Source organism: Ziziphus jujuba, chromosome 7 (assembly GCF_031755915.1).
Source record: "Ziziphus jujuba cultivar Dongzao chromosome 7, ASM3175591v1".
In the NCBI taxonomy this organism is placed as follows: Eukaryota; Viridiplantae; Streptophyta; class Magnoliopsida; order Rosales; family Rhamnaceae; genus Ziziphus; species Ziziphus jujuba.
Window position 1 is genome coordinate 9429891 of NC_083385.1, and position 22214 is coordinate 9452104.

General features: G+C 35.1%; 4 protein-coding genes across 8 annotated transcripts; 1 reads left to right on the forward strand and 3 right to left on the reverse strand.

Annotated features, from left to right (window-relative positions):
• Positions 1-2393: 2393 nt before the first annotated feature.
• LOC107424370 (chaperone protein dnaJ 11, chloroplastic) lies at positions 2394-3489 on the reverse strand. Its single transcript, XM_016034155.4, has one exon. The coding sequence runs from the start codon at positions 3309-3311 to the stop codon at positions 2823-2825; it is 489 nt and encodes a 162-aa protein (XP_015889641.2). The 5' UTR covers positions 3312-3489; the 3' UTR covers positions 2394-2822.
• Positions 3490-7995: 4506 nt separating this feature from the next.
• Positions 7996-12624, reverse strand: LOC107424365 (DNA-(apurinic or apyrimidinic site) endonuclease 2). 4 transcript variants are annotated; one of them, XM_048479951.2, is made up of 9 exons: positions 12218-12624; positions 11900-12118; positions 11644-11729; positions 11370-11485; positions 11150-11230; positions 10705-10905; positions 10463-10614; positions 9234-9940; positions 7996-8722 (listed from the first exon to the last, which is right to left on the reverse strand). In XM_048479951.2, the coding sequence occupies exons 1-9, from the start codon at positions 12435-12437 to the stop codon at positions 8651-8653; spliced, it is 1854 nt and encodes a 617-aa protein (XP_048335908.1). In that variant the 5' UTR covers positions 12438-12624; the 3' UTR covers positions 7996-8650. The 4 variants fall into 4 exon arrangements, with proteins under 4 accessions (XP_048335908.1, XP_015889636.2, XP_048335907.1 ...); XM_016034150.4 differs by lacking the exon at positions 7996-8722 and adding an exon at positions 8751-8973; XM_048479950.2 differs by lacking the exon at positions 7996-8722 and having other exon boundaries at positions 9054-9940.
• Positions 12625-12828: 204 nt separating this feature from the next.
• On the forward strand, positions 12829-15942 carry LOC107424369 (transcription factor bHLH121). The gene is made up of 5 exons (XM_016034154.4): positions 12829-13162; positions 13842-13963; positions 14567-14694; positions 14777-15244; positions 15319-15942. Exons 1-5 carry the CDS (start codon positions 13047-13049, stop codon positions 15463-15465), a joined length of 981 nt encoding a protein of 326 aa, XP_015889640.1. The 5' UTR covers positions 12829-13046; the 3' UTR covers positions 15466-15942.
• A 305-nt stretch (positions 15943-16247) lies between these two features.
• LOC107424366 (calcium-dependent protein kinase 28) lies at positions 16248-21555 on the reverse strand. Of its 2 annotated transcripts, none has more exons than XM_016034151.4 (12): positions 20873-21555; positions 20109-20239; positions 19924-19965; positions 19649-19760; positions 19470-19548; positions 19087-19256; positions 18658-18784; positions 18338-18453; positions 18141-18248; positions 17953-18015; positions 17400-17573; positions 16248-16807 (listed from the first exon to the last, which is right to left on the reverse strand). In XM_016034151.4, exons 1-12 carry the CDS (start codon positions 21314-21316, stop codon positions 16637-16639), a joined length of 1737 nt encoding a protein of 578 aa, XP_015889637.1. In that variant the 5' UTR covers positions 21317-21555; the 3' UTR covers positions 16248-16636. The 2 variants fall into 2 exon arrangements, with proteins under 2 accessions (XP_015889637.1, XP_048335912.1); XM_048479955.2 differs by lacking the exon at positions 20873-21555 and adding an exon at positions 20495-20636.
• Positions 21556-22214: the final 659 nt, after the last annotated feature.

Consider the following 22214-nt stretch of genomic DNA (forward strand, 5'->3'; position numbering starts at 1 on the left):
TCACCAAACATGGGGAGAAAAAGCGTGCCTCTTTGTAGACTTGGAAGTGGTTATCATTTTTTCTCATTTGGTGTGGTCTATTTTTTCCTCAAATTTCAACTTGGTGTCCACATCAATATGTGGGTCCACTTCCAATCGGGTCCCACCATTAGAATATTATTGGTGGTGGGGCTTAAATGTTGAATCTGCTGAAAAGCCAGAAAAGCAAGGGCAAAAGGTAGGCAAACAATTCCTAAACCCAAAGCTTGGTATTCAGAAAGTAAAATTCTCAAATCCCTTACAATGTAGTATGTACAAACTCTCTGTCTTTGAGGACTTTTGGGTTCCTGTTCCGTCATCATAATGCCAAATTTTGGACCACCACTTGCTTACTTTGTTTTCTACCTCCAGGCACCAAGGAATGTTTGGATGTCAAATTATAGCACCTAGCATGTTTCTCTATGCTTCTCCTTCTAGTCTATAATTTCTCTCCGGATTAATATAATAATAAATAATATAATATTTTCATTATAGTATATTGTCATAAGTGGGATCAATACCATCATAAAACCAAATAAAACACTGATTTGCATAAATAATTGCCAATTAGAAAAAAGTTTCCAAAGTAACAATCTGCGCCTCAAAAGTTGACTTTATTGTTTTTATATTGTCTTGAACCCCCCAAAAAAAATAAAAAATTATATGTAGAATATTCTATTTGTTTAAAACCAATTTCCATTCAAATACTCACCCTAAATTTGCTTTGTTTTAGGGTATATGCATCTGCAATATTTGTTGTTATTCAATGTGCAAAACTCTCTGAACAAATGTCGATTATATTCCATTACCTCGTAAAGTTTGAATATAATAATAAATACTTTGTATTGATTTTTCTTGTTATTAAATTGCTTCCCTCAGATACTGCTACCCCTGTATTGAGGCTAAAGCAAAAAAGAAATTAGCATTATTTGCAGTGCTTTTGTGACAAATAAACTCAACAAACTTGTATCTGATTTGTTTGTTGGTTGCCATGTGCAGCGGGTAGACAAACAGAGTTTGTTTATTGGAAATGAAAACGAAAACGAAAAAGGAAGTTTGTTTATTATCTCTTTCTTGTTTGAATTATGGGATGTAAATATTGATAAATAATACTTGTTTTCATATAATCAGAGACGATAATCCGAGCAAAATCTAACTGAAAATCCTTTTATTTAAAAATAATTTAAATAATTCCTAAAATACAAGGCATGCAGCAGACCGTCAAATTTGACAGAAAATAACATAGCATAATATAATATGCACATATAGTGACTATGATTGATCAGCAAAATTGATAAGATTTCAGGAAAAGAAAATAATGATAAGATTATATATCTTTTTGACCAAAGGCATGGAATTGGAAAAAGCAAATGAGCAGCATCACCACCACCTTCAATTCCAACTCCATATGATCTGGTTGTGATAGCGAAGGTTTACAATATTATTTGCAAAATTATTGCAGTTAAATGCCTATAAAGTCTTAGTTGATTTAATAAAATATTCTTCTTTTTTCTTTTGCTTTAGAGGATATGTTGGGTTGGATCACAAAGTCATGTGCGTGCTTGATCATAGCGTAGCGAAAAGCTTTGCCTTAATTCCCTTCTGTCAAGTTTCATTCTTTTTGTCGGTATTAGGAAATTTCACAGATAATAGAAGAATTGTAAAAGGAAGAAGGATTCTACTTCTACTTTTTTTTTAAAGCTAAAATTAGATATCAAGTCAAAGTACGAAATTTTAGCAAAGAATAAATTTCTATGAGATTTACATGCTAAAAGTCTGGTATTTGAGATTGGAAGGTTTAGAATTATTCTTCTTGAAGCTTCTCAAATTGGAAAAGTATGGCATCCAATAAAATCAAATCACGCATAAGTCTCATAAAATAAAATCAACACAAAATTAATATTCAATTTTAGATAAAAACAAAATTGTCAACGGAAACATCCATACAAATACATAGGTTCTAAATTATTTAAGATATGCTTTGATTTATCTTATTCGTTCTTATGCTTCTTTCTCATTTATTGCAAAGGAGAAAAAGAGAAATTTAAACACCACCCCCCCCCCCCCCCCCCCCCCCCAAAAAAAAAAAGAAGGAAGTGTAGCATTACCTCCCTCGTATATTACTTCCACTATTCTTCATTCATTATGGACCCGTACGGATTCAACTTTATTAGCAGAAAATCTTTAATTCTGAACTGTGAATTTTGGAACCATATTCTAAACACAATTACAAAAAAAAAAAAAAAAAAATTAAAATTTGAAATTAGAGTAATAAATAGTAGAGCATGGGAGGCCCATTTTCCTTTTCTTTTTTAATGAGTAAAAAAAACTTAAAATGGAAATACGAGTAATACCCATCAAAATACTAACGCAAATAGCACAACTTCAACTAATATATATATATATTGCTTTCTTTTTCTTTTTTTGTTTTTGGGTTTCCACATATAATCCACTATGTAATTCTTTAGTGCATTCAGAAACCGAGTTACATAACTTAAAAAAAAAAAAAAAAGGAAATAAAAAAAAGATTTCCCTCTGTAATTTGTATATTACATAACTATCTTCACAAGGTTCTTGAAGCCTTTTGACTTGGCACCGAATTGGTTGCTTAGAGTGTCCTACGGCCGATTTCCCTAATATTTGACGGCTCTGATTGCACCTGCATAGACTTTTGATGAAACCTTGATTGAGAGCGTTTAAGCCTCTAATATGTACAAAATTGTCACTGCCTCCTTCCCTGTATTATTAAATCTCGGTCAATTTAACAGTTTGCCTCCGAAACTGAACCGGGCGAGTGGAACTCGCTACCAGCACTGATCCGTCTCCCAGTTCCGGCCGGCGTAGCCAGAGAATCCGGACGCCGTGGTCAACGGCCGGTACCGCCGTAAAATCTTCCGATCGTAATCAGCCCGTTTGGCGGGATCCGATAAGGTGGAGTAGGCGGCGTGAATCTTCATGAACTCGTTGGCCGACGAGTCCTTCCGGTCCAAAGTCGCCACATCGGGGTGGCAGATCCTGGCCAGTCTCCTGTACGCCGCTTTGATCTCCTGACAAGAAGCGCCGGTTGGAATTCCAAGGATCTCGTAGAGCGACGAGCACGAAGCCAATCCACCGCTAGTGCTGAGATACGACGACGTCGTTTCGTTCTCCGTTGCAGTATAGGAAGCGGTGGTGGCAAAGGCGTGTATAGGGCGGAATCTGACTCGAGACGACGGTGTATGATAAGGAGCGGTGAATAATGAAGAAGGAGCGGTTGGGATGTTGACGGTGGAGGAGGTTGAAGCAGAGAGCATGATGATTCGTTGCGGTGGACAGTTAATGAGGTGAGAGAAACAAGGAGTGGGAAAAACGAGGCTTTGGGGATTTTATAGAGAAAAGCAAGGCCGTGTGGGCCATGTGGACCATCGGGTTTGGGTATTTGGGTCAACTCGGGTTAGGCTTATCCGAGTTGGCTTAGAGTGGCGCTGACTCAGCATTTATTCTATCCAAGCATCCACAGCATCCAGACGATGATCATTAGCGTGCACCGGATCTGTGGATTCTCTGCTTGATCTTTTTATCAACAAATTTTTACAATTTTATATATATATATATATATATATATATTTTTTTGGTTTTTCTTTTTGGGGGTTAAGAACAAGTTGTGTGAAATTATAAATCACTTTGTTTATACATGTAGATTTATATATAGTATGTTTTGGTGTTGGTCCTGTCCTATATATTAAATAGTATGTGTCGGTGTTTCTGATATAAAATCCCAACAAATAGGGATTTGCTTTGGTAATATCGAAGTGGGATCTTAATTGCCATCGATTATCTTATCTTTATCTTATATGTGCCAAGAAAAAAGATCTCCACCATATGACCTGGTAGTTTTCTTTCTTTGATTTTCTTTTTTCTTCTTCTGGAACAACACATGACTAGTAGTTGGGAGGATTAATAAAGCTTAGCTTTCTTAACAATATAATATTTTCTATATTTATGATTTTGATGAACAATATGTGCCCAATTATGTTGAGCGTCGTGCCTCCTCTTTATATATGTACTTAAATAGTCATGAACCGATGGGTGGTAGATTCCCATTACAATTGGATGATCATACAAAACAAACTCCCTCTCTCTCTCTCTCTCTCTCTCTCTCTCTCTCTCTCTCTCTCTCTCTCTAATATATATATATATATATATATTTTATTTATTTATTTATTTTTTGTTTGGTGATGCGATTTCTGTGAACCACAAAAATATAAAAAATCAGTGAATGGATGGCTGACGAGATTTTTTGTGATATTAATTTGATGCTCGCGATGTATATCTTTCCCCCTACATATTTTTTTTTTCTTTTTTGTTTTGTTTCTAACTTTTATTAATTTTCAGAATAGCGTTCTTGGATCAAGAAATAAGTTTCCAAGAAACAATTAAAGTTCTTTTTCTTTTTTCTTTTTTGTCTTAGCATGTAATTAAACTATAATTTATGAAAGACCACAAATTATTTTATAAATTGTGTATGAAATCCAAGGTATGGAAAAGAAGTACAAGATAGGTTTGAGCAATAATTCATCCCACAAGGAGTTCAATCAAGTTGACCAAAAGGATCTAACATCTTTCAGAATTTGTTTGGTTTGAAAGTAGCTTAGCTAGCTGCATGTAAAAGACGACAATATAGTGGAAGAGAGAGTCATCATCCCTGCATGAATATGCACTAAAATTCTTTGTTGAGAAAAAGACCCCCACAAAAACAATGGGAGTGACTTTTCTTTGGCACCACTATATGTATTTACCAATCTCTTTGTCAGCCCTATCTTTAATCTAATCCGCCAAAAAGAAATAAAAACAAACAAATAAATAAATTAGGGAAAAAGAAAAGTCATACCCACATGCTGTGATACAGTACATGAACAGGTTCATGCTTGAGGTAACTCCTTCATTTGGACATCGTTTTCTCAAGCTATGTTCATTCTTTTTCCTGCTGTGCAAAACCATTCTTAAGCATCGAGGTCTTGCATTAGATTTTTATGGCATTTTGCGCTTCCGTAGCTTTAAGGCACCCGAATAGTCACATCATAAGGATTAGATAGCCTCTTATCCATTGAAAAAAGTTTCATTTTGTAATTAGATGGGGAATTTAAAGAATCAACTTGATCATCGTTATCCAAGCAAAAAAAAAAAAAAAAAAAAAAAAAAGAAAGAAAGAAAGAAAGAAACTTGATCATCTTTATAATTTCTTTTGTTTTTTTTTTAATTTTTTTATGTCATCTTTATAATTTCAAATATCAAAAAAATCTCCTGCTTCTCTTGTTGGCTCTTGTTTTTATTTTATTTTATTTTTTATAGAAGGTTGATATTTTTATTGGAGATAAAAATAGATAGTTTTTGAATAATCTATTTTTTTCATAATAAAAAACAAATTGATATAATTTAATATTTTAATTTTTTTATTTATGTCGTGTATCAAAAAAACTGTAAAATAACTATATAGAAATAAGTATTTCAAATACCACTTGATTTTATCTTTTTTATTGGTTTCCAAAATTATCCTGTATATTTAGAAGAACATCTGATGGTGCATCCAACAAGTGGGTCAGGTCATTTGCCCGTATAAAGACTTTCTTCAAATCTTGTTCCTTAGTGCACCTCCACAAACAAAATTAAAATTGAAAAATAACGTAAAGATACCAGTACTGATTCATTTATGTCTTAGAAATCAGCATAATTTCAGGATTTAATTGGGAAATGAATTATTATAATATTTAGGGTGGAAAATGGTCTCTACATCACTATCCGATTATATTAACCTTCCACAAAGAAAAAAAAAAAAAAAATTGTTTAACATACCGCAAGTTGACAAAGACAAATTGCGTGACAGTGACGAATCGTGATTCAAACTTCTTTTGCATGTCTTTGTAATTGGCAAATCGGTAAGATTAGTAACTACCAACGCAACCATTAATTATATTATACAATTATGATGATGTTTAGACAAATTCTTAGTTAAAACTTGTGAAAAGCTTATCTTGCTAGATTACACGTCTTGACATTATCGTTTTATCTTCTTCTTCTTCTCTTTTTTTTTTTTTTTTTAAATAAAAATTTCAAGTTGAAAATGATCGTGCCTTGGTTGGTAATCATAATTAGTTTATTATATAATAATTAAATGCTTTGGTGACCATTGGTGGTAGTGAATCACCGTTTTTTCCATCCTAATTGAATAATTTTCATTTAGGAAGGGGAAGCATTTGTTGTCCCTTGTCTCTCTAGGATTATGTTTCGCCAATTAGCTTTTATATATTTTATTTCCATGTCCTTAGTCACCAATTAAAAATGGTTTACTCCCAAACCCAAAAAAAAAAAAAAAAAAAAAAAAGGTTCTCTTTCTTCCTCTACCTAATAAATATTGATGGTACTATTAATGACATAATAACTATGACGGCCAAGGAAGTTGATGAATGAATGATTAGTGCCAACACAATTTTTTTTTTTTTTTGATAATGATTAAGAATTCAAACTTTCATCTCCAAAAATAATAATAAGAATAAGATTAAGAATGATAATAATAGAGTTTTTATTTTTTGACAAAAAAATTAGAGTTCTGGAGGCTTTTACTTCTTATACTAACAAGGTTGAAATGCTAATGATTTCTTAATATATAGGACTAACATATTTTTCATTAGGAATACTAACACTGACTTACCTTCTAAATTGAAAATTTTTCATAATTATCCTTGTGTTTTGATTTTTATTTATTTATTTTTTTTAGATATTTCTCTTCCATTTTAACTTTCCTTTCAAATTATTCAATTTTAATATAAAATACAAAACCTGGTCTAATATTAATAATCCAAAAGACCACAATAACCTTCCGTTACCAAATAAAAATTAAATTTCCCAAATAAATGTAATTAATGAAACATAACACAATCAATGGTCTCTTCATCTTCTACCTCTGATTCGAGATTACGTAATACAACTTTTTTAGTCAATCTCAAAATCTTATTTTTTATTATTATTTTGGGTTTAAAATTCTAAAAATATATATCAACAAGAAAGTTTAGGTTTCCTGTAAACCAGAAATCACAACTACAAGAGATTTCCAAGCTTTCCAATTTGCTACTTAATTTTGGAGAAAAAATGGCTTACAATATATAACAATAATGAAGTTCAAAACTAAAGCCATTTAAAATTCATCAGCAAATAGAAGCAAGAAAATCTCTTGGAAGAAAATTATAGGAAAATAGACAATAAAAACACACAAATAAAACTTTTCAAAAAAATGACCAATCAAATCAAAATACCCAATTGATCATAACTACATAGAAGAATAAAAACTCCAAAGAAGAATGAGCCTTGGTTCTTAGGTGGGTCCTATGCAGTTTTAAATATGTTCAGACAAAAAACAAAAAAAATATACAGATTTGAGTAGTTGATGTAGGCTTTTCTACGTTGTGTTTGGCAACAAGTCTTTAAACTTCTTTTTAAATAATGTATTTTAATTAAATGGGTGCTTTTGTCTTTTAACTTGTAATTTTGAGTTATTATTTATTTTATCTTTGTCTTTTAACTTGTAGTTTTGAGTTATTATTTATTTTGTATTAGATGGGAATAATTTGAAAGTAAAATTAAACTAGGAGGAAAGTATAAAAATAAAAAATAAAAAATTCAAAACACAAAGATAATTCTGAACAATTTTAATTTAGAAGGTAAGTTAATGTAATTATCTCTTTTTTTCTTATAAGCATATATATATATATATATTATTGTTTTGTGCGTCAAAAAGATGTTCAAGTTCATATAGTATCCCTATTTGGGTTATCTGTTTATCAAATTATATGATTCGAAAGCAAGTATACTGACGGGAATAGTAGTCTAGACAACGACGCTTGAAAGTGTCCAAAGAATAACTACTGAAATTAATTGAATCAGAACCAGTACCGGGTCTTTTTACGTCTCTTATTTATATAGTCATTTCATTTTATAAGGTGATGAAAGGAATATATGTGCTAAAATTATATAGCTATGAATCAAAATTAGGTCTGTATACGTCTCTGTCGGACTATAATAATATAGATTCCCTCAATAATTCACAAACTAGAAGTAATATTTTGTAGAACTCAATCGTTCTGGAAAGTCTTCACATGCCTTTGAAACTCTCAAGTGTTCTGGAAAAGTCTTCAAATGCTTTGGAAACTTTTTAAACGCCATCGAACATTGTTGACCAACGAAGTCCAATCGAAGGAAGCCCATTTAGTCCTAGAAGTGGGCTTGTTATTGAAAGGTGTTGGCGTGCGAGGCAAGAGGAGAAGCCCTTCAATCTTCATCGTCATCCACACCAGGTTTTTTTAAAGGAATAATTATAAAAATTTTGATGTAAATTTGACAACTTTAGCACACTTGGGCATCATATATTTGGTTGGACAAGCGTCTGCTAAAGATTTTCTCCCAACATTCTCAAAAAACGGCCTTATAATATGAAACCGTACAGGAGGCGCTTATAGCGAATTGCATAGCTAAACTCAACAGAATATACATGTATCACAGCATGCCATTGTTAGTGAGGCACCATAAAAAAGATGAGACAGTGAATGATGAAAATGAAGAGCCGGACATCCTTCGGGGTCAAGGTTTTTTGCAGAATCGTTCATTTTCCTCGTGATTTTGATGCAGCCCATTTAAAATAATTACAATTTGCTTCGGGATTAGATGCAGGTCCCTGTGAGAAGAACAAAGATACGCTCTAGTTAGTTCATTAGCAGTATGCATCTTGATGCACGGTTTGCACAAAAAGAACAATAACAAAGATATTCATGCTAACTTTTAAATTGGTAACGCTAGTATTGTTGAAAGCATTGGCGTCAAACTATTATAAGATGATTCAACAATTAAATCAATTATAACATCAGTAGATTTTGATGCAGCCCATTTAAAATAATTACAATTTGCTTCGGGATTAGATGCAGGTCCCTGTGAGAAGAACAAAGATACGCTCTAGTTAGTTCATTAGCAGTATGCATCTTGATGCACGGTTTGCACAAAAAGAACAATAACAAAGATTTTCATGCTAACTTTTAAATTGGTAACGCTAGTATTGTTGAAAGCATTGGCGTCAAACTATTATAAGATGATTCAACAATTAAATCAATTATAACATCAGTAGAATATGAATGCGTTAGCAAAACTGGATTTTCCAGATGACCCTTTAGAGTGGTTAATATTATAGATACCTCAGCACGTGCACAGACATAAAATCTGCGACCAAAATTAGGACCCTGTTTCTTCACAACTCGAGCAACACAAGGTTCTCTATGGCCCTTGCAAAGTGGTATACTATTCTGCATAACTTGCTGTATCCTTTGCCACTCCAGTAAAGCAACACTGTTCTTCTCCTGCGAACAGGTACTTGGCTCATCCTGCTCTTGACTCGACGCACTAGATTTCAATTCACACAGCTGGGTACTACAACTTAGATCGTTTGTTACAGGAGGTTCATTTGTCTGAGGTTTAGTCTCTAGTAAATCTGCCCTATCAGCTGAACAATCGCTATCACGGTCAACAAAATTACAATGAGTTGAGCTTTTCTGGAAAAATGACTTCAGGGAGAGTTGGGATCCCTGGCTTTTCTTTGCCTTTTTCTTCGTTGCATTGCTAGGTATTCTTCTAATATTGTCACTTCGTAATGCACTTGAGGTTTTACAGCCATCCCCATCAACAGAAATTCTGGAACACTCATCTCCTCTAGAAATGAGAAATTCAGATTCAAAGCCCGGAGTACAAATATTGCTAGGGGGTACATCAAGTAGGGGGCATGTGTCAAGTGGTCTTTTTTCTCTCTCACTGCAACTTCTCAGTGTAACATCCCCATCTTGAGATAAGCTCGACACTTGGGAGGACTTGATTTGTTCAGCAACTTGCCTTCTCATCAACACTGATACTGCTCAAAGCAAAGGAAGCGGCAGCAGGAAAAAATCAGAGAGGACAGAAGGTCAAGTCAGCAAAGATAGCATGTACTACATCTGGTGGACATAAAGAACATCAAATTCGAATCAATAACTAAAATTCAAATTTGCTTAGTATCTATGAAAAATACCAGAGTACGCTTATACTTAAAAAATATAATTTATGCACTTGACATTAAATACTGAATTTATTCCTATCTAAAACAAACTGATTTACGTTTTTTACTAACTAAAACGGCTCCAAATCCATTCTGCAAACAACCATATAAAACCAATCACATAAAACACAAATAGACTCTTGGTTCAGCTGTTATTGAGAAATACCATAATGTAAGCAAATTTATTGTCAGCTAATATAACTAAAACATGAAAGCATTTATTTACAACTTCAAAGTTCCAACTAAACCAAAAAGGGTAAATCACACCACATGTCACCACAGGATTCAATAAAATGTGAAAAGACTATCAGTAAGAAATAAGAAGTTCTCTTCCCGTACCAAGAGTTTGCTGGATACCATATATCATAGGGATATATCTGGCGGAGGAAGTTGGAGTGCTATGCGGGGGGATACTAGGAATTTGTAGTAAACTAGTATAAACAGGAGCATGATCCGAACCTTCCAGCTTGATGCGCTGTCCTCCTTTCCATCTGGCAGCAGTGAAATAGGTCAAAATTACATCCTTGCCCTCACCTAGACATGAATCAACTACATGTGAATGAGATGGTGCTCAACTATACCTGAGTGAATTTCCAGGTCTCCACCGTTTGTATTCTGTCAATATATCACACTCCTTAACATGGCAAGCTACAAAGCTGTGGCCCTGCTGATCCTGCTCTTGGTGTAAGCATGAGCCAGCACACAGAATGTGATCAATTCTTGTCCCATAATTAAACTCTTCAGCACCTGTATTTTGCGGCCAGCAAGTGTATGCTCCTACTCTGCAGGAAGATACATGATGAAGATGAACAAAACGACACAACTTCAAATCTGAATATTATTGATACGCAAATGCAATTACAGAATAATAAAACGATAATAATTTAGGTTTGTTACACAACTTCTTTAAAGAAAAAGCTATAAAAACATGACCAAAGAGTCATCCAGATTTAAGTCTGTATAAGAGCAGATAAATGACAATTTTACCTAATTTGATAAACAAACCATAAAATATAAGATCTACACCTGTCAGGATGTTTAGCACGGAAAACATCATAGAAAGGGCCTCCAGACTCCAATAACATTGATCTGAACCATCTTCTGAATCTACAGACAGTTTCATATAAAAATCTTAAGTATTGGCCTTTGGTGTTAATATGGTAAATGAAATATACAAACAGATTAGTCAGTCCAAAAACACAACAAAATCAGATCCCACTGTCTAGTAATTGGAAAGATATATTACTCATTGTTCTCAAAATCTGGTGCAGCTTCACAACGATCAAGAGAAGTGGGCGCAATATTAAGATCACCAACAACAAATATTCTCCTTCCCTGAGAGAGCAGAGTCTCCCATCTTTTCTAAAAAAAAAAACATATTAACTATATCAATCAACGAGTAACAAAAAGTTACAACTGCATTCTAGTTAAAGAAAACATCAAGTGCTTCACATAAACTTCAGCCTGAATTTACGTCTAATGCAGGAAAGCAATTTTCCCTTTTTTTTTTTTTTTTTTACCTGCAATATCTTGAAGAATTTGAGCTTAAATTCGATCCTTTCCAAATCATCGCTTTCAGCTCGAGGCCCATACAGATTAAACAAAACTGGCAAGAACGCCAACACAAATTCAACCACATAATAAGACGCTAAAAAGTCAAACCTTTAACCATTTCATGCTCTATACTTCTGAAAGCTTATGACTTCAATTTGAACACCATTAGCCATGCAGAATCAGAAGTAAAATCTCAGAGACTACTAACATATTAAAACCCACCGAAATGACCATGATCAGTGATAACACAGCGTCCCTCGCTATCAACCTTAAGAAGCTCGTCTCTTGCAAACTCCTCCAGTCCCGGCGCAATTTCAGGCGTTTTTTCTCTTCCCGGTTCAGAATTCCCGATAAGACCCGTAAAGCCTTGCTCTGCCGCTACAGGCAACGCCACTTCCGTACTCGAGAACGCCGACTTCACCCGACAAAACGTAGCAACACCTGAAAAATAGCAAACAACCAAGCAACAGGATCGGTTTCAGAGTGGAGCTTTGACGGTCGAGCAATGCAATGGTTGAGGAATTTGCACAAACACCTTACCTGAATAGCCCGATCGACCTTTTTCACATGTGCGAGTGCAGGAAAAGAAGGATTCGTAACCCTCCGCCATTACCAAATCCGCAGTCAATTCCTGCCTCCTCAGTTTGGTTTCCTGAAAACATATGATGTCGGCATCGAAGGAATCGAGAAGTTTGAGGAGAGAACCGTACTGTGAAATCCGCGGCCTCAGCCCATTCACGTTGTATGTTACTATTTTCATTTTCTAATTTTTATTTTTTTCAAAATTTTATATCTAAATAGTCGGCCGGTGAGACTGTAAGACCTTTTCCGGCGAAAAAAAAACCCTATCGCTGAGTGGTATGCAAACCCTCGATCCTAAGGTTGTTTTGCCGAACCTGACGTTGACGGTGATTACGAAACCAAAACGACGTTACATCTGACGCCATATCATGCGACGTCGTTTGATGCTAATTGATGAAATGCTACGTGGCAGTAATTTATTGGTTTGATTTCCAGTCCTCTTAACAGTTCACAGCAGCAGCCTCCAAATTGTGTTTCCCACGTTCCCAATTCCCAAATTGCATTCTCTAAAGTTGTTAATTGAATAAAAATTAAAAAAAAAAAAAAAGAAAAAAAAAAGAGGAAAAATATTTTACAATAAATGAAAACAGAAATTTTTAAAAAATATCGGTGCGGGTGTGTCCTGGATTCCTCGTTGTGGTGGTTCGTGAGAAAGATGGAGTAGTGGGAAGGTTGTGGTTTTTGCTTTTTTGTGAGAAATTTTCGATCTCAATTTCAGTGAAGAATAAAACGCTGCTAGAACCGGAAAAAAAAAAAAAAAAAAGAACCCTAGTTTTTTGCCCGCATAATGGACCCATGGAAATCGGATGATTTCTCACCAGCTTCAGCTCCTTCTTCTACTCAGCCTCTCTCTGTCTCTGTGCCCACCTCCAATCGCTCTCACACCTCTCACTCTGATTCAAGGTTTTTTTTTTTTTCACATTTTTTTTTTTTAAAACATAATAATCTCTGAGTTTGATTTGGCTAGGTTCAGTGGCTTGGAATTATACATGATTTAAAACTTTAAAGCAGACCATTTGATTTAGCTGCTCGTGTACACTCAAGATTAAAGTTTTGGGTCCAACTTTGTAGTATTAATTTTGACCAGTGTCGTTACTGGGAATTTAAAAAAAGATTTATGAAACAATAGACAAGGCGGATTTTGGGTGTTTATTGTTGTTCTTTTGTTTAGTAATAATGGGATTTTGCAATGTGGGTTTTGTTTTGGTTGCTTGTAGCTTTGGTAATTTATGTAAAATAGGTTGGCGGTGGGAACATCTGAAATTGAGATCAAAGTATGAAATGTAAACAAGAAAATACTATGTGAAAAGAATTAAGGGGAAAAAAACAAGAAGAAGATGATAAGTGGATTTAAACTGTGAGATAATTTGAGAGCTTCTATAGCTCCAACAGCTAAATTTTTATTGGAAAAAAAAAATATGTGGGGGAAATCAGTTGGCTAGGTTCTGGGTATGTTCGCCTTGAACTCATGAGTTGAGAAACTTGTCATAGATGAACTGAAAAAATGCATCAACTAATCTGTTCACCTTCATTTTCTTCTTTTTGTGTAACTTAATTCTTTTTGGTGCGTGTTTTATCATAGACAAAGGCTTGATGTGGAAGTAAAGGATCCAATTGCTGCAAGAAAAGTTCAGAAGGCAGACCGGGAAAAGTTGAGAAGGGATCGACTAAATGAGCAGTTTCTTGAGTTGGGAAACACATTAGGTATATACATTAGCTTATTACTTCTTTTTGTTATCTCGCATTTTCTTAGAATGTCACAAATATTTGAATTCATAACTTCTTAAAGTTGTTTTTGGCCTTCCGTAGAACAACTGAGCTAGAGGCTTTTTCTACTTGAAATTTATGAAAAAGAGACTGAACTTTAATTTTTTTGTCCTTCTCATTAGCTTCTGGCTTTATGTAAAACAGTGCATCTCTTTTATGATGATATTCTTAAATATGATTATTTTTAACACTCAAGAACGGCATGATAGTGTCTCTGACTGTTGTAACAAGTTCTAAGTTTACTCGAGAAGTTTGCACCTCTGCACCCTGCTTCAGGTGTTGTGCTTTTATTAGTGTTTGTCACGTTAATGCACAGAGATAGGAACACGTCTATTGTAATTTGGTATTGCAATTTATGTTCTATTCCTGTTAATTATGAATGAAAATTTTAGTTAGTTACTTGCCTGATGTATAGAAATATACAGTAGACATAGAAACACAAGTGGTAATGTAATTTTTTATGGCCTTTTAAAAGACCTACTCTTTGGTGAAAATTAAGTGCTTAATCTTTGGATTTCACATTGTTATTTGAAAATGCAGATCCAGAAAGACCAAAGAATGACAAGGCAACCATTCTAACAGACACAATCCAAGTGCTGAAGGATTTGACTGCTGAAGTGACCAGACTAAAGGCTGAGTATACAGCACTTTCTGAAGAATCACGTGAGGTGATGTTCTATTTATGTATTGCCCTCATGGTTTTGAAGCCCATTGTTTGTGTACTCATCAATTAGTGTTTTCTACAAACAGTTGACACAAGAGAAAAATGAGCTAAGAGAGGAGAAGGTGTCTCTAAAATCCGATATAGAAAATCTGAATGCCCAATATCAACAGAGAGTGAGGGTGATGTTCCCATGGGCTGCTATCGATCCTTCTGTTGTTATGGGTCCACCTTACTCCTATCCAGTGCCTGTTCCTGTCCCTCCAGGTTCAATTCCCATGCATCCATCGTTACAGCCTTTTCCTTTCTTTGGTAGTCAGAATCCTGGCACTATTCCCAATCCTTGTTCCACTTTTGTTCCATATCCTACTCCTTCCAATCCTCCGGTAGAACAGCCAGCAGCTCAATATGCATCCACTTCCCACACTTCAAGCAAAGAAGATTCCAAAAGAAAGTCATCCGATCATCAAAGGGGCAACAATGTGGAAAGATGTGATGATTCCAATGATGTGGCAACAGATCTCGAACTTAAGATACCAGGATCTTCAGTGCGGCTGGTTAGTATTTTAGAGAGTAGATATTCAGTATTTTTCACATTAAAATGGAGTCTTGTCTAAATGTAAATATGCAGGATTCGAGTTCTGGAGGTAGGAAGGGAAAGCAATCACAGAGGAAGGAAAGGAGTGCTACAGATGGAAGCTCTTCTAGTAGGTATTCTTCGTCTCAAGTTCTTCAGGACAGCTCGTCCAACAGTGTAGGTGACCCTCCAAAATCTTAACGACTAAATATGTTCAAGTTGCCTGTACTACTGACCGTATCATCCCGTGTTCTGGGACATCCTGTAAATACTGAAATTTTGACTGTTCGCCTGTTTCTGAATCGATTCTAACGAAATTGCTGGTAAGAAGGCAAGGCTGTTCTCCTGCTGGTAACTTCCTCCACCACAAAAGGTTGTTAGGGTGGTGTGGTTGGATTGTGCCATTCGATTGATCAATCCAAGAGGTTCTGTGATATTCTTCAGGATGGGATGGCTTTTATTATTTCTTCAAAGCCCTGGGATTCCAAAAGCTCGTTGGTTGACAAAAAAAAGGGTAGTTGGATATGAATGGATTAGAAAAAGAAGGGTGTTTGGATATGTGATAAATGATGTCAAATGTGGTTTTGTTGTAAAATGCATTTTCGTTTTACAATTTGTGTTGTAAATTTAGCCTTCTAGTGAATGCCATTTAAAGAAATAAAATGAATTGGATTTATACATAGCGAGCAATTACTAAATTTGTCTATTTTGTTAACGATTAAAAGATGACATCGGTGATCGTCCTCCTTTTTCAATAGACGTGTTTTGGTGAGCAACCGCCTTTGTTTTTTTGTAATAGACGTTGGTGACCTGGCCGTTAAATATATTCGTCAAATTTGTATCATATATAATCGAAGTACTCTTAAAGACTTTCGTGCAATCCTTCTATTGAAGTTACGGAAAAATAAACTAATTTAAAAATAAAAAAAATAAAAAAATCTCGCATATGGTTAGTAGCTCTTAGATTAAAAGAACCGAGCGCAAAAATGAATGATTTCTGATCCACCATATTCTCATTTAGTAAGTTTATTTATGTCACACATTACAATTTGTAGGGCACAACCGAGAAATTCCCAGCACTCCAAAAGAATTTACACTAAATATAACACAAAATTCTAACCTGTGCAGTTACGAACCAACTCTAATACCAAAGATCTCGGTGAATGCGTTCACATTAAAAATGTAGAATAGAATCCCATTAATGGATGCTTGGACTCAAAAGTTCTTCCTATCATTACTGTGTGAAGAAAGATGGGGAGCTTTTCTTGAATTGGAATACAATCTTCCAAGTAAACACAACCAGAAAGTGGAACACCACCTCTCTTTACCATCTCTCTCACTTCACTCAATTTTTTCAAACTTTGTCTTCATTCTACATCAAAGTCTTTCGAGAGTTCCGATGACAAGATGGACTCGTTACATTTCTTGAACCAATGCTCGCTGTTCTCAGAAGTCTTCGGAATTCTGATAGGCTTATCTTCCCATCTTTGTCAATATCAGCCTCCTCGAGAAGTGGGTCAATGGAGCCTCTTAGGCCAGTGTGCTACAGAAGAAACGGAGTCAGTAGCAGCACAGCAATAACATCAAGATGATAACTGCAAATCTCAAAGATAGGAAGCACTTGTGGTCTGGGATTTAGATCCCAGACCCTCCTGCATGAGTTCAATGACAGTAGACCACTAAAACCAAAGCATTTTGCATAAATGGACATCCACTAGACCCAAGCATGCCAAACAGAAGATTAGGTGAGAACCAGTGAACTAAAATTCTAAATAGATGTTCCCTATACTTGAACCTTCAATGCAGTTAAGGTGATTTTGGCTTGAAAAAAAGTGTAAAGATTCCATTTAGACATCACATGCAAAATATTTATCTCAATAATGTTGATTGAAATATTGCATTAGATCAGGTCTGCAAAACAGGGAGAAACTAAAAAGTCATAGATGTCTCTGAGTATTTCTAATATCATGATCAACTTCAACTCCTAATCTAAACTCCATTCCCTCAGAAAACAAAATGCATGATTAGAAACCTCGAATCAAATGTGAACCCTGTCCTTGCATCAGGGTTAGAGTCAGAAGACTGGGATTGGGAAAATAGAAGGCAGATAATCAATGCAAAGATAGAACACTGACCAATCTGAGTTCTTCTGGGGTTATATAGCCGTCTTTATCTACATCAAATTTCTCAAAAGCTGCTTGTGAGCGTTGCTGCCACTTCTCAGAGTCATGTTCCTCCAATTGATGCACATGAAGAGTGGCTGCAACAAACTCGGTGAAATCTACTAGCCCATCAGTGTTGCAGTCAATCTGCATCAACCATTAAAAATAAACGCTTTATATTTACACAACACAAAAGGAAGCGCTATTACAAGCCAAAGTCTAACTGCTGTTTAGATGTCTGCATAACCATATGTCAAATGGGGTAAGGGTTTGCAAAGAAAATAGTAATCATGGAAAAGAAATAATAAAATCACCACAAAATTTTTAAATTAATAATAATCAACACAAAAAAAAAAAAATATATATATATATATATATATGTATATTCCACATAATCTACCCAGATAGAAAATAAAAAGGGAAAAAATACAAATAAATGAACACAATGGGTTTACAAGGCTGACACAAACAAGAAGCAAAACACTTATGGTTTTTCACCTCAAATAGAGAGGGAGTAGAGGCCTACCGCTTGCAGTATCTCAAGGACACGTGAATCTTTCAATTTCCAAGGAAGATCTTTTGCAAGGGCCTGCAACCGCATAATCCTTCCTTGTTAGCAGAGAAGAGAGGAAACTATTTTTGGTAAGAATAATTACTCAATAGAAGTGGCCATATTCTAATACCAAGCTAAACATCAGAGGGAGAAAAGTTAACCTGTCTCATTTCTTCAAGACTAATAGAACCATTTTTATCAACATCAATCGCATTAAATTGATCTTTGAGATCAGAAATCTCCACCTCATCCAGTGTGCTAGCCAATGCCTGCAAGGAAATCAATTATTTAGAAAGGATGAATAATTAAAAAAGCATTGTCCCTCTGACTTTAAAAAGCTATAACAAAATTGTCTTACCCTTAAAGCAAACTGTTTCAATCGACTGTACTTCACAAATTGCCGCATGTTACTCAGAACAGAAATATCAATAGGGATCTCCGATGCATCACCTCCTTCTTTAACCCATGGGTGCGCTGAAAAAGTGGAAACAAATTATGAGTTAAACCCAAAAACATATTTTAGAAACATGATGTAGGCAGTGGATGCCAGCAAGATTCTAAAACTGTTAAGAAAAACCAAGGACCATCACTAGCTAAAAATTGCACATTTATTTAATTTTTGCCAGAATAATCAATAATCATCATCTATTTCTACTAGGATAAGAATTAGGAACATACAAAGAGCCTGAGCAGCAGTTAGCCTTGCCCGAGGATCCTTCACTAATAACTTCTTTACAAAATCTTTAGCACTGTTACTTATGCTCGGCCATGGCTTGCGACGAAAATCAGGCTTATTCTTTAAAACCTGAAAAATTTAAGAAAAGGTAAAGTTTACTAAAAGAAATTGCAGGAGACTAGGAGTTTATAGAAAAAGGGGTGAAAACATATACAATAATCAGGGGACAAAAGATAACAACTTAATATACTTTAGGAAATGAAAAGGCAGCAAATGGAGATTAAAGTGGGGGCAAAATTCCTAGCTTCCTATCATGTATTATGGAAAAGGAATTGTAAAAGTGTTAACAAATTGTGAAGGAAAATTGAAAAAATAATGTTAATCCACAGAAAGTCAGAAACAAAGGGAATAAAATGAAGAATGTACTACACCTCCTTAAATATACCATCCTCAGTCTTATCCCAAAACGGTCGCCTCCCACAAAGCAAAATATAGGTGATTACACCAATACTCCAGACATCTGATTCAGGCCCCGACTTACGTCTCAATACTTCAGGAGCAACATAGTATGCACTGCCTACTATATCTTGGAACTTCTTTCCTGCATATTATATAAAATAAAGCATTAAATGTTTCATGCATGCATCACACAGAAACACCAGTCACAAGATAAAATAATGTAGAACTACAGGACCCTAATGAGAGCCAATTAATGTGGTCAAACCATTAAAATAGCAACACTTCTGGTGGCAGAAAAAGCAGAGACAGCTAAAAAAATCTTATATGATGTTCACATGATAGAAGATATACCCACCCGGTTTTATGAAGTCTGACAATCCAAAATCTGTAGCCTTCAAAGATGAATCCTCTCGGCTTGACTTGAAAAGAAAATTCTACAAACGACAATGAAATGTAAAGGAACTATGTTTAGAAGAATGGCTCCTATGGCATTATGGTAAAACTGAACCTCCTAATAGTGAAATTTGGAGATACCTCTGGCTTCATGTCACGGTGCACCAGGCCATGTAAATGACATTCCGCTGCAACCTTGAGCATCTGCCGTACAACTACAGCTGCATCTTTCTCAGTATATCGGCTATCCTTCCTGGTTTGAGTGATGCAAGTAGAAGTAAATAATTGTCCTAAATACAAAAATATTAACTGGATGACAATTTTTTGGTGATTATTGCTACAGTAAATTGGGTCTGCAAAAGGATATATACTATTGCAAAGAATAATTATATTCATCCAGAACGAAAGATTCTTACTTGGCCAAGATACGATCCAGCAATTCACCACCCTCGCATAACCTAATAAGCAGAACAAATGTATTAAGAAAAAAAAATTATCTTGAAAATACAAAGCTCAAAAAAAGCAGAAAAAGGATGTGTTCGAGCAGAAACAAATAAAGAACGCACTAGTCTTGAAACGGAGCTTCGGAAGCAAGACTTACTCCATAACTATATATACATAATAATCATCCTCAAATGCATTATGGAAGTGAACCACATTCTCGTGGCCGGTAAGTTGTTGCAATATCTTGACCTCTCTTTTAACGTCCTCGACAGCAATAGGAAGAATCATCTACCACCAAATTCAAGGAATTTTTAATTTTAAACATAATTAAAAATCTTCCAACCCAGAACCGTAGCAAATCAAAACAGGGAAGTGAAATAACTACCCACCATCTATCAGGGACGAAAATTGAAAATTAACAAATAAATAAACAAAAACAGAAAAAAGGGCGCCAACAGGAAGAAGAAGAAGAAAAACGGACATAAAGGCAATGATGTGATTGCATCCTTTAATATTCAAAGCTTGAACATAAATCATAAAAACCTTGGTTAGGAAACTGGGGAATCTGCAAGAGAATCGCTAGACTTTTGGGATTAAACCACCGTTAGCAAAAATGTCAATTCATGACTTTGAAGTTTCCAGCACCGAAATGAGAAATTTTCCTCTGCAATCCCATTCAGCCATTCTTCCAAACCCCATCAATAAGAAAATATCTCGCTTAAAATCCAAAGCAATACCAAAACGAAAGAGAAACCAAGGAACTTCAACAACCCAGGTTCATAATAAATCAATGAAATCCCAAAAGCCAAGAAATTTCCGACCCAGAAAAGGAAATATCAACCCAAAGACACAGAACCCGATTGAGAAAAATGAGAGAGAGAGAGAGAGAGAGAAGGGGATTAGAAGAAAACCATGCAATACCTTATTCTTCTCAATCCTCTTGACCGCAACTCGATCCCCATTAGCCTTATCGGTCGCAACATAAGTATACCCAAACTGTCCATGTCCTAACAATTTCCCAATCGTGTAGCGCTTGTCAAAATCTTTAGCGTATCCAAAATCGGTGCGCTTCCCGCATGGGATCGCCCCGCCCCGCCTCGTGTTGTGCTTATCTTTGTTATTAAGCTGCTGGGAATTCCTATTATTCTTGTAGGTCTCATTTCTTTTATTGTTATTATGTTGATGCTGCGACGATTCTTGTCTGTTTGCCGCGACTTTTGTCGTCGGCGTCGTTTGTTGTGAAACAGCAGCTTTCCGATTATGATTGATGGTGGAGGTGGTGGTGGTCGTCGTGGAGGTGGTGGTGGTTGTGGTTGTGTTGCTGTTCGAACCACTGACTTTATGTGACGATAAACAAGCACCCATGATTTGCCCCCACCAAAAGAGGAAAAAAAAAAAAAAAAAGGATATTGTTTAGAGGTTCAGAGGTTCTTAGGGAACAAACCCATTAACCAAATTCTAATAAATACTGGGCAATCATATATAAAACATTTGGATTCAGAGTCTGTGTTTGATGTGGATCACAGAAGAGGAAAAGGAAATGCCGAAGCAGATAGGAGGAAGAAGGCAAGAAAGAGAGGGCGCGGTGGTCAAAAGAGACTTTTGAAGACTCGTGTGTAATGAAAAAAGAAAAAAACAAATTAAAATATAAAAATATAAAAATTAAATAAATAAAAATAAAAAATGGAAAGAGAAAAAGCCCAAAGGGCAGGGAAGGTCGTGGTGGTGCAGAAGCTCTCTCCCAAAGTCTACAATTTTTATTTTTATTTTTTTTTTTGGGGGGGGGGGGGGGTGGGCTTTGGGATGGAATTTTTACTTTTACAAAATTTCCATACTGCAAAATCTAATAATGAGATTTTTAAACCATGTGTTAATTATATTTTTTGTTTTTAAGTTTCATAACTTGATGGTTTAACTAATTACCTTTTTGTTTCTAAATTACTGTTTTATTTTTCTGATTTTGCTTTTACATTTTGGTTAGGTGGTTTTCTCTTTTTGTTTTTTTTTTTTAATTTGGAAATGTCACGTGTTTTTCCTCGTGGTTTGTTTTACACAAAAATGGTGCAAATGTAAAACAATTCCAATCCAAACAAAATTACCAACAAATTTTCTTTGTTAACCAAAATTCCATTATGAATAGCTAAATATTTGTCATTAGTTGTTTGGTAACATCATTACTCTCTATTTTATTTAAGGTTATGGAAAAAAAAATTTATATGTCCATAACCAAACAATAACCTTTTTTTTTTTTTTTTTTTGGTGA